A 12,494-nucleotide genomic window follows, 5' to 3' on the forward strand; every position below is an offset into this window, starting at 1 on the left:
ATCCTGTTCTAACTTGCGCTTTCCCCTCCTCCAGGTGGAGTATAATCGGCAGAAGATGGAGGTGGACGCTCGTCTGAGAAAGGCAGTGATCCCAAACCTTCAGCCTGACACCGGCTATGACTTTAAGATCACTGCTCCAGAGGGCAACATGGGAGGTCTTCGGCACCGCATCTCTGCCAAGACCTCCCCACCAATCACTATCCGCCGCCCTGAGATTGACCACACCCGTGACACTGAGACCACAGTCACCATAATCCTACCGTCGCTGGAGACTCGCACTCCTGTCAAGTAAGAGTATTAGATAGTCGCCATACTTTTCATAGACGTGCTGCACTCAGGTCAGATTATATCTAAATGTGTGGAACATGATGATAACAGTGTCTGACGGAGAAGATGTTAAAGATAAAAGTCTTTACCGCAACAAGTTGGCATGGAAATGTGAAAATAGTTTGTTTGCTGTTGTCTCAGTGCACCTGGTGTTATGTTGTTTTTCTGCTTCCTCAGGAACGTGTATGTTGTTGTGGTTCCGCTGAGGAGAGCCCGCGGTGTCATCAGACACCTCAAGAGCCCAGATGAAATGGACCTTGAGGAGGTGAGAACCACAACAATGACGGCACCAACTGATGTCTGTGCCTGGAAGGAGGAAAGGACCTATAAAAACACACACAATCCTATTGCTTAGAACTCCTGGCAACACTTACCTTTTATAATTTAGTACCAGTGTTTAAAAATTAGTCATAGATATTGGAACGTCTCTTATTTTTCCTGTCCGTGTCTCCTCTGTCTCTGTTTCTCTCTTTTTCTCTTCTCTCCATCTCTCAGCTGTTAAAAGACATCAGTCAAAAGCAGAGGGATTCTCGGCAGCAGAAGCAGGTGGACCTGCGGCGGGCTTACATCACAGCCCGTTTCACACCTGCCACCCTACCGGCCTTCTTCACCCTGGGGGACCAGCTGGACTACGGAGGCTTTGAGAACCGAGCTCTAGAGCCGGGGCAGGAATACGTCTTCTTCATCCTAGCTGAGCTCAACTCCACAACCGGGGTACCAAAGCAGCCATGTCACTTCTCTTTTCTTTGCGTGTTTATAACCACTCCCTCACTTCCCGCTGCCTGTGCTTCCCTGCTGCAGGCTGTCACTTTACATTGCAATCAATACGGCCTCAATGCTAAAACAATAAAATGCACGTCAGTCAAAGTGTTGTAAGCAAAAGGCAATAACCTTCACGTACTTCCATCACCAACGCTAATAAAGAGTGAGTGTACCTACTGTGGCAGTAGAAGAGATATTGCCCTGCGTGCTGCACTGGATCGTATATATGTGCATTTGAATTGGAAAAGACGTAAATATACGACTTGAATTAGGATAGATTTTACTTTTTATTACATGTTTTTTATTAGGGACATTTAACCCAGGGGACATTCTTCAAAAGTGCTTCAGAAAGGCACTAAATAAAATGCCTTTAATAAAAAGGCACTTTATTCAGTTTATTGTAATTATACAAGCCCATATAATGTCAGTATGTTTAGCTACATTCTTGATGTGTTGTCTGAAGTGCAAAGATAGATCAAATATGATCTCATACACACATGTTTAAAGGCATGTGCAGCTTGGCCAAAATTACAGGAATGCCTTTTCAATCTAATGCAATCCAGTGCAACAGCTCTGCAGTGACTACAACCTCTTCGCAGGTTACATTTTGTTGAGACTTGGTGACAGAGCTGTGAGTTCAACTTTTTTTGGGGGGGCATATGGTAGTCTGTTGAATTTTTTTATTTATTGCTTTTTAGTGTCAAGGTTATTTTGTCAGTGGAGGTTTAAAAAAATAAAAAAACACCCTTATGTCTGCTGTTTGTTTGTTCACAGAAAATGTACGTGGCGAGCCCCTACACAGACCCCGTGATTGCCCCAGACTCAGACCCCCAGCCCCTCGATGCAGGTGATGGTCTGATCTGGGTGGTTGGACCCGTCCTGGCAGTGGTCTTTATCATCTGTATTGTCATCGCTATCCTCCTTTACAAAAAGTGAGTGGGACAGCTTTTAGTTTATCAGACTACCTCTAAATGGGTTTTGACTACTCTGTTTGAGTTTTTGATGCCTTTTTCCACCAATATGTGGGATTTGTTAAATGCAAGAAAACCTGCTAAAAATAAGTAATAGACTACGTTCCCATTGCCAGTAGACCACAGCAGTGTACACAGCTCTGCAGTAGACTGGTACGCCTCTGATTTTTACTGGTGTGTCACATTTTTATGTTAACACGCTGGAAAACAGGGTTCATAAATGGTAGAAGGCAGTATGGAGGCTTGTGAAAAGCATTGTGGCAGGGTCAAAAGTAACACATCCACCTGGGTGTCATGTTTCCATCACTGCAAATCACTACAGGAGCCAGTAAATATCCATGACTACTGCGTTATTTCTCTCGGGAATAAATGCCGATTGTAACCTTTCCCACTAAAGACAAAAGCCAGATGTTAGTGGTCCGTTTTTTTGTTGTGTAGATAAGATTGAGTGAAACAAGCCCCAATTGATCCTTACTGATAATATAAATCATTGAAAAAGGGTCACAAATATATACTTTCACGTTTAAAAAAGCAGCTGGACACTGTAGTTTTCAGTGATCATTCAAATGGTGTAAATGGTGTTTTGGTTGGATACTATCTTCAGTGAGGGATCAATATACATTTTGGTATTCTAGCAAGTAGAGCTGCAGTGATTAATGAATTAGTCAGCTGTAAAATTAATCAGTAACTAATTTGTTAATTGATTTATCGGTTTGAGTATTTGTTTTTGTTTTGTTTTTTAGAAAAAATAATTCTAAATTCTCTGATTCCAGCCTCTTAAATGTGAATATTTCCTGGTTTCTTAACTACTCTGTGACAGTAAACTGTATATCTTTGGGTTGTGGACAAAACAAGACATTTGAGGACGTCATCTCGGGCTTTGGTAAAACACTGATTGACATTTTTCACTTTTTTTGACATTTTATACACCAAACAACTAATCAATGTATCAGTAAAATTATTGACAGAGAAGTTGATAATGACAATATTTTTAGTTGCAGTCCTATTAGTGAGTATTCATGGTACCAGTATGACGTATGTTGTATTCAGTCACAGTAAACTAAGGTGTACAGGTTTGTGGTTTTGAAGGTACACTGATGCGATGATGTGGCTTATCTTTGTTTTTCTAATAGTTTTTGGACAACAGTGGAGCTCTATGGACCACGCGATCAGTTATATCAGACTTTGGCTGCACAGACAGTTCTTGTTAGTGCTGTAGAACCGATTCATTGTTAGTTTTGTTTGGGCGGATTTTTGACAGAAGAAAAGTATTGAATATTTCCAGACTCATTCTTTAAAGATACATTAAGTCTCTGTCCATCACGCTCTGTGCTCACACTCTGCCAGCAGCTGCCACTGATATTTTTTGTATCGGGATTGTTAAATGTTTGACTGTCCTCCCACAAATGCTCAACTTTCAGCCTGATATCCATCAAATTTGTTCCAATTTCAAAGTTTGCTCTCCCCTCAGACGGCTACGAAACAGTCTGACCTCACTCCAGGCCTGTGATATCTGCTGCAAGTCATCAAGCTTTTGAATACTAATGCAAAATATTGATTTTCCTCCCTAACAATCTGTCTATTTCCTTCCTTTCCTTCCTCTAATTATTCCTTCCCTTGCTCTTGTTTCACTGGAAGCAGCAAACCTGACAGGTAAGATTAAACCAATGTCAAGCTCTTTGTTCATTTTAACCCGCAGCAATTACATGATAGCAGATGCTGTAAAGAGTACTTGTACAAATCCGTAAAACGGCATATTTGTTAATGCACTATTTACTCGAATCAAGGAGCCATGCTAATGATGTGTCACCAGTCTGGTTTTCTCTCCCTGGTTGTTTGCATGCGCTAATTGCTCTTTTGACTCACTGGTGTTTGAGCAGCAAGCGCAAGGACTCCGAGCCGGGAACCAAAAGCCTTCTGAGCAACGCAGAGATGATGGCCCATCACCCGACGGACCCTGTGGAGATGAGACGCATCAACTTCCAGACTCCCGGTATGCAGCATGGGCCCACACAGGCACCCAAACACACACTGTGTATTTGCATGCTAAAGTGTACTTCCGATTGCTCATCATTTGGTGATGAAATATTCATGCGACTAATTTTAACTTTGGTTAGATTATGCAGACAAGATTGTGAAAGTACTCCTCCGCATCACAACCAACCTGGCAGCTTCCAGTCGTTTCGAGATCAAAATGGCTGCTGCCCAGGTAGTACAGTCAGTGCTTAGTCACGGCTGAGTCATAACGGTGTGACAAAATCTGATCATCTCCGCTCGCCCACAGTCCACATGCCAAGCTGGAGATAGCGCATCAGAACAGACAGAAATGACATGAATCTGTCTTATCGCTCCTGAATGTTCCTTAGCCGGGTTTTAACGGTCAGAATCAGATATCAAAAGGTGAGCTGTGGGTTAACTGTGATCATTTATGAAGGAATTGATTCTGCTCTCGCCAGCATAACTGACTAAAACCCCACTGTGAAGTAACTACATGGATTTTGCCGCTCCCCACCCCCTACAGAGCGAGATCTAACAACACAGCTGCTTTGGTTGTGGCACCGGGGCGGATGATGCTTCGCTTTCACTTCTTCCATTAAATTAACAGCATCCAAAAAACACATGGCCTCGAGGAACTGAATCACTGTTCTCACTATATTTTCATGGTTGCAGTTTATGGAAGTCTCACAGGGTCCTTGTTGAAAAGGAGGCAAAATGTGTCACCATGGAGAAAGGTTTAGTGCTTAACCTGCCAGGATATATAAAGTCAAACGATACTATTTTTAAATTAATCCATATATGAAGGTTTGAAAGTTGTTGTTTTTCATCATCGTAAGAAGCAAAGTACACAGAACAAAGCACTGCAGCTCTCCTCTTCTATCATATGAATTTTTTACTCTCATGTGGCAGCAACCCTGAAGCTCCCACCTCACCCACTTCTCCTCTCCTGAGATTTGTGCCTTCTGAGATGCTCGGCAAAGATGAAATTTGTTTCCAGCTAAACCGACTGATGCTATCTGAGGTCATTTTGGTCGTGACAGGAGCGTTTTTTCGTGATTACCTGTGGGTTGTGCAGTGCCCGTCCGATGGAAAAAATAACCACTGATACGAGCCTGTTTTTGATTGCTGTGGCTGCAGAGTGAGACTTAAACGCTCCCACATCGACATGCATTCCAATTCAAGAGACATCAAGGATGCGTTCTGACTTAAATACACTGTGTTTATCGTGCACAAAGCAGTGTTTCTTTGATTTATTGTTGTAGCTATTTGCCTTTTAAATGGACAATGGATCGCTATAGCTCTTCTTTTCTCGCTCCAGCTGCAAACAGAAATGACTGTACAAGGCATAGGTTGCTTCTTCTCGTGTGGGTGTGTGTTTGTGCACGCACAACCCCTCCTAATTAGTCTTCTGTCTGTGTTTGTTTTTTCTGAGTTGTTGCTCCTCTGATCACAGAGAAAGCAATTTATCAGAGAAAAACAATTTACAAACAAACAAGACTCGCCTCACTTTGTCCTCGCACATGGATCAAAATTGATTTTCTGCCTCAGTGTGCTCCTTAATGATATGTGATGTTCTCTGATTGTATAATTATCTTCACGTCTTTGCATATGAGTGATGCTGACCTGCAGTAATTTAGGTTATCCAGCTGAAGCTCGCGTCACCTCTGACCCCTTGTTGTCACGCAGGTATGATGAGCCATCCTCCCATCCCCATCAGCGAGCTGGCTGAGCACATAGAGCTGCTGAAAGCAAACGACAACCTGAGACTCTCACAGGAATACGAGGTGAGTGATGTAGAAGAAACTATTGGTCACTCATTTTGATGAATAATAGAATGAACTCAATGAGCCACAGCTAATCATATATGAATATATGAGTTTAATGACAAAGTGAATCGGATCTGAGACGCTCTTGGTACAGCATGAACATGGACAAAGACGCCCCAACAACTTAAAGTAGCAGAAGAATCATTCAGTCTTATTCAGCACATTTCACATGCATATAGCTGCGTCTATCATTGCAGTTTAGATCAGGGTCTTGCTCTCACAGTATCTAAACATTCAGACACCCTCGAGTTAGTGAAGGACTCTTAGGTCTTCAACATGTGTAAATCATGCATCTACATACAATTATTCATGATTACATTCACCGACTTTCACAGGTAATACTTTTCAACAACAGTGAGAAATGCATTATGATTCCATATGAATGCAAACATAACATCCTTATTGTTTAGAGATGTTAAGCCTGTTAAGCCTTCGCTTCATAAAGCAAATCTTATTTAACGTTTGTATCTCTGCGTGCAGATTATATGTTCATGATTTATTCAGCGCTGCAATTTGTTGCTGCAACTAGTCTACATTACAGAGCACTCTCTTTCCATTACCCTGAAAAGCACTACTAAATATGCCACCACGCACTGTTAACGTGTGTGTGTTTGCTGCTTCTTCAACAGTCCATCGACCCTAGTCAGCAGTTCACCTGGGAGCATTCAAACCTGGAGGTCAACAAGCCCAAAAACCGCTACGCTAACGTCATAGCGTACGACCACACCAGAGTCATCCTGGCCCCCATAGAAGGTAAATATTAGCTGGAAGGGAACAAGTTAAAGAAGATGTTTAGACATCCTAATGGGAGGGTCTGTGTTTGTGTTCGGGGGGGTTGAACACACAGAGAGGGGAGGGAGAGCTGCGTGATGGATGAAATCTGAAATTGCAAACTGTGCTCAACACTGGCTGTGTGCAATGGCATGAGACTGACAAACAGCGCGAGTGCATTCAAGTGCAGCCAGCACTCCTCCAGAACAAGAAGGGGGAGAATGGATTTTGATCTGCAGCTCATGAATTTACACCGACGGAGTCTTGTTTGTTTGTTGTCGTCCGCTAGTCATCCAGCAGCCTTCTGTTGGAAGCCGCGGCTGCCAGAAACAAACAGTTCGTTAGGCTGTTTGATGTCATACATGCAGGTTAATTTATTATGTTGCTTTTGCAAATTGTAGTTTAGTGGGAGCCTCACAAGTGTCTCATTTTCAGGTATCCTGGGGAGCGACTACATCAACGCCAACTACATTGATGGCTACAGGAAGCAGAATGCCTACATTGCTACACAGGGACCGCTGGCGGAGACGTTCGGGGACTTTTGGAGGATGGTGTGGGAGCAGCGAGCTGCCTCTGTCGTCATGATGACGCGCCTTGAGGAGAAGTCACGGGTAGGAGTCCAGTCACCTTCTGACGCCGTTTATATGTCTCACTTTTGTATTTTTTATGATATTAGAATTTTGCTGAAAGAATTTGATAAAACTGGCTCAGATTTTTGAAGGGTGGTTGTATGAGATACTTGATGTTTTAAAGGGTTAATTCAGATTCACATCATAACACAAGCTAACCAACTGGTCAAAGCAGCGACGGACCAGCTGCTCTTCAATCAATCAATCAGATTCTATTTATAAGAAATCATATGCAATTCAAAGTGCTTTACAGTGTGATTGAAGAAACAAAAACAAGAACAACATATGAAATTAACAAAATGGATCTTAAAAAATGGATCTCAAAAATAATTAGATTAAATTAAAAGACTAAAAACAGTAAAAAAAAAAAAAAAAAAAAAAAAAGGAAATTTTGATAGAAAGACACTACACAAAAGCTTGTTTAAAAATATAGGTTTTTAGTTTAAAGTTTTTAGCTTTTATCTTTTTGCTGCTCATCCACAGGTAATACATTAATTTGCTTCCGTTTTGGTACATCCTCCACTTCTCCAAACTGAGGACATACCGAACATCATCTACTATAGTGTAGTACTGTAGTATGCATTGACTATTGATAGGTATAATACTACAGTACAACCCACTTAAAAAAATCTGAACTATCCCTTTAAGAGTAGATCGTTGAAAAACTGTAATTTTTGTAATAACGGTGATATTCCTTTATCTGTATAGATAAAGTGTGACCAGTACTGGCCAAGTCGCGGCACAGAGACGTACGGGATGATCCAGGTCACCCTGCTGGACACAATGGAGCTTGCCACGTTTTGTGTCCGCACTCTTTCCCTGCATAAGGTAAATAAAGCCCCTCTTTTTCCTCGCTGCCTCTCTGTCTGTATCCACCCCTTGACTCACCGCTCTGCCCTTTCCTGTGGAAATTACTGTCATATCCAGTGAAAACCACTTTGATCTCTCCGGTTTACTGTTAGGAACCAACTGGAGTAATCATGAATTTCCTCCGTCACTGAACGAGTATCGCATGTGGACACACGGAGCAGAATAGATTAGTCTGGGCTTCACAGAGTGTTCAAACCAGGCCAACCTCCCTGTGTCAGGCGCTGAGATTTGATCACTGTTGGAAGCGGAGCACTTTCTTATAGCACAGGGCTAATCTAGGAGTGCCAGACTAGCGTGTCTCCGTGGCCTACTTACAAACACAGAAACTAGGCCAACTGTAGCTTCCAAGTGTAGCAGCGCTTCTCAAAATTTTGGTTGATGTGTTGTGAAATGCCAAGTTAGGAGATCCGTCATACAGTGGAGAAAAATGCACATGAAATATTTAGCAGCCTTAGTATTAGTCCTGTATTTTGTGTAGAGTGTGCATAATGTAGAAATATTTGGGGTATTTGTTTTCTTTCGACGATATGAAGTTTTTCCTGTAACAGATACAATATGTCAAGGATTCCTGTACTATGAACCTTTCTGGAATTATTGAAGATAGTTAGTAATATGTCAGTAATGCAGTAAAACAACTGGCAAATATGTCAGTTACCTTTAAATACTTATAATTCAGTCATGCAAAAGGATGAAGGTTACACGTGTATATGCACAGACAGTTATGACCTTTTTTTTTGCCTCTCCCTGATATCAGAGTGGCAGCAGTGAACGGCGAGAGGTGCGTCAGTTCCAGTTTACAGCCTGGCCCGATCACGGCGTGCCAGAGTATCCCACCCCATTCCTTAACTTCCTCCGCAGGGTCAAAGCCTGCAACCCTCCTGACGCTGGACCTATTATCGCTCACTGCAGGTACAGTACACACAGCCAGGCTTGTCATTTTGGGGACTGTGGTTATTTAATTCCTTGACAAAAGTTAGATGATGAGATTGAAACCGCTTTTATGACTGTTCTGTAAATATGAAGCTACGGAGAGGTCACATTTAGCTTAGCATAAGGACTGTAGACAGTTGTTTGTTTTATCAGTTCAAAAACCAAAGTTGTGGTTTTAACAGGGATCACTTGGGGAGGCTGTTTTTTGACCAGGTGCTTAAACTTCCTGGAGTCTCCATTGGTTGCTAGGAAACCTCATGGTGATGACACAACTCCATGAAGTGTCAGCAGCCAAGAAATAGCCCAGTACAAAGTCCCTGGATAACCATAACTTGTTTTTATGCCTTAATACTGGTGACAGCCATAGAAGGACGCAATATGTTTGTAGGGTTGTCCGTCCAAAATTTGGTGGTCAAAGTTCACCTTACGAAACACTTTACTGTCCATAACTCAAGAATCCATCCATTAATTAGGACTAAATTTCACACATATATCTGGCATGAATCATCCACATTTTGCCAGAAAATACACTTAATACTTTTTATTAAATTCTTCCAGAGTCTTCACTAAATACATTATTGAGTCTGGACAGACATGGACGACATCTGCAACTTGACTGGTTGGCAGAGGCTTCTTAGCTGTTCATTGACATCAAAACGTCATCATGTTAATGTCTACACAATATGAAATTCTAATGTCAATCGAGATTTAAAATATTGCCAACACAATATTCATTTCAACCAGAAGTTAAAGTCTGTCTGACGTAAGAGTCAAAATGTCATTTTGACATCTGATGTCAGCTGGGATACAACCATGAGGCAGTAATTCTAGTATCATTATGTTTTTTGCCTGGATTAAAAAAGAAAACAAGACAAAACATGTTGATAAGTGATCTTTATAGGAGCTGGCAGGCAGATTTTTTAATCTTTTGTTACTGGTCTGTATGCTAAGCTAAGGTGAGCTAACTGGCTGGTGGCTTTAGCTTTATATTTGACAGACATGAGAGCGTTATCAATCTTCTCATCTAACAGCAGCAAAAAGAGCTAAAAGCCCATTTCCCGTAATGTTAGTCCACTGACATCCCACTTATTCCTCTCCCTCTATCAGTGCTGGTGTTGGTCGCACCGGCTGTTTCATTGTCATCGATGCCATGCTGGAGCGCATTCGACATGAGCGCACAGTGGACATCTATGGTCACGTGACCCTGATGCGCTCACAGAGGAACTACATGGTGCAGACGGAGGACCAATACAGCTTCATTCACGAGGCTTTGCTGGAGGCCGTGGCCTGCGGGAACACCGAGGTGGCCGCCAGGAGTTTGTACTCGTACATGCAGAAGCTGTCCAAGTTGGAGACTGGGGAGCACATCACCGGCATGGAGCTGGAATTCAAGGTAGAGGGCAGGGGAAAGATTTTAGATTTAATATTCTGCCTCGCGTATTCTGAGATTTTGTCTGAAAAGAGGAATAGAAAAGTGGTTTAGATAGTTTTGGTTCTTAAAACAAAGCCATCCACTCATAATTCATCATTACACATTGCATGAGAGTGTCTGAGTGGTGAGCAGTTCTGCAGGAGATTGATTTTCCTTTTCTAAAGTTAATTTTCTTGAATAATATTTAGAGCCTTGAAGATGTAAAAGTAAAAAAACATTTTTTTGTGAAACAAAAAAAAGAACACTTTTTCTACTCTCCAATCCTGTTATCTCACATTCACTCAGATTTGTTTTGCAACCACTAGTTTTAATTTTTAAAGCCACTAGAATACAGTGGCTTTGAACATTAGCTAACCAGGCAATTAACCCTGAATTAGTCTTGTAAACCAAATCACTTTTGGTTTGCTAGATAATATTGTTTAAAGGGACTCACTGCAGATGAAAATATGCACCTTTTTAATGCACCGGTTAATTTTGAAAATTTTCGCTATTTTTCCAACAAAACCTGTCGTCTTTCAGTCTAGTTGAGAGAGAAATATTATACCTAAACACATTTAGGTCACAGAATTGAAGATACCCAGTGCACACTTTTTTTTGACAGCTTACATTAACTCGTTGAAACCTGAGCAAATTGGTCTGATTTCTATCCAAACCAGGGAAATATGTGACATATATATATATACATACATATAGATAGATAGATAGATAGATAAATATTGAAACTTTCCTGTATTTAAATGTAGTACTTTATCATTTTTCTTTAAAAAATGATTTTTCTAGAAAATTCTTCTTACTTAAACCAGACTTGTTATCCCTATGTGAAGGTTTTAACAGAGGGGTTTGTTCATAAATCATTCATAACCTGTTTCATAAAACATTTCATTTGTCAAAGCTTGGCAAAAAAATATTTTTCATGGCTGTTTAGTGTTTTCTGATTTATGGAGTGTTAAAAAGTGATATTTGAAATTTCCGCTGTAAAACATTTAATTCTTAATATCTCAAGAAAATTAAACAAATAAAAAATGAACCTGGCTTTATCCAGTGTTCAGATTTCTGTTCTGGGAATTTTTGCATATCAGGGCATATGTAATAAGATAACAATTAATAACCACATTTAAATATAAAATTTCGGAAAACTTATAATACAGAAGATAATTGTCTTGTCATGTAGTTAACCGACCGGGGAAGTTTCATGGTGATATCCGTTTATTAACCTTTGGTGTCTCTCCTTAATCTTCACATATTCCCTTTTCCTCTCTCCACACAGCGACTGGCTAACACCAAAGCCCACACATCCCGGTTTGTCACAGCCAACCTGCCTTGCAACAAATTCAAGAACCGACTGGTCAACATCATGCCCTATGAAACCACCCGCGTCTGCCTCCAGCCAATCAGAGGCTTGGAGGGCTCCGACTACATCAACGCCAGTTACATAGACGGATATAGGTATGTTCCCGACCCCGTAAACGCTAATATGACCTGATCCCCTTGTCCTCCTATGAAGTCCTTCTGAGTGAATGGATTGGATGGGTTTTCACCACAGTGCTCCCACCTGTCACCTCCTGTCAAATCTGTCGTTACTGTATACATGTTACCGCTATTCGTCTCGCTGCACGGCACTCGCTTCGGTCACAGCGCTTCTGATGATTCAGGCATTCAGAGTGGTTGTACACACATGTTTTGACTGTTCCCCTTCTTGCCTGAAGCTTGACCCGCTTTTCAGTCTGATGTTTGACAGAGGGAGAAACAGGGAGGATGATGGGAGGAGGTGGCTTCTAAAAGGAATACTTCGCTGAATTTCAACCAGTGTTGTGTAATAACGAGAGTAATTGCTGTAAATGAACTGTGGCAGTCTTGACAGCACCCAGATCTCCCTGCTAATCTTTTAGCTCTCGGCCTGTTGCTCGAACTACACAGAGAGAGCTTCTATACACGAAAAGTATAGAAGCTCTCTCGCTAACGCTGCCGAAACTCTGAT

General features: G+C 41.5%; 1 protein-coding gene across 10 annotated transcripts in view; it reads left to right on the plus strand.

The window, feature by feature from the left end:
• Positions 1–12,494, plus strand: part of ptprsb (protein tyrosine phosphatase receptor type Sb) — a 99,592-nt gene that overhangs the window by 79,706 nt on the left and 7,392 nt on the right. For 9 of the 10 annotated variants that reach the window (XM_088085341.1, XM_088085343.1, XM_088085344.1 and 6 more), the window contains 13 exons: positions 35–288; positions 505–592; positions 823–1,041; positions 1,864–2,021; positions 3,699–3,713; positions 3,941–4,053; positions 5,745–5,842; positions 6,514–6,637; positions 7,091–7,266; positions 7,993–8,112; positions 8,909–9,063; positions 10,192–10,477; positions 11,784–11,962. In XM_088085341.1, coding sequence (XP_087941467.1) covers positions 35–288; positions 505–592; positions 823–1,041; positions 1,864–2,021; positions 3,699–3,713; positions 3,941–4,053; positions 5,745–5,842; positions 6,514–6,637; positions 7,091–7,266; positions 7,993–8,112; positions 8,909–9,063; positions 10,192–10,477; positions 11,784–11,962 — 1,985 coding nt within the window. The remainder of the gene's footprint in view (positions 1–34; positions 289–504; positions 593–822; positions 1,042–1,863; positions 2,022–3,698; positions 3,714–3,940; positions 4,054–5,744; positions 5,843–6,513; positions 6,638–7,090; positions 7,267–7,992; positions 8,113–8,908; positions 9,064–10,191; positions 10,478–11,783; positions 11,963–12,494) is intronic. The other variant, XM_088085351.1, reaches the window with a different exon arrangement.

The sequence above is a fragment of the Plectropomus leopardus genome, chromosome 12 (genome assembly GCF_026936395.1).
Source record: "Plectropomus leopardus strain MGB_pleo_1.0 chromosome 12, ASM2693639v1, whole genome shotgun sequence".
NCBI lineage: Eukaryota > Metazoa > Chordata > Actinopteri > Perciformes > Serranidae > Plectropomus > Plectropomus leopardus.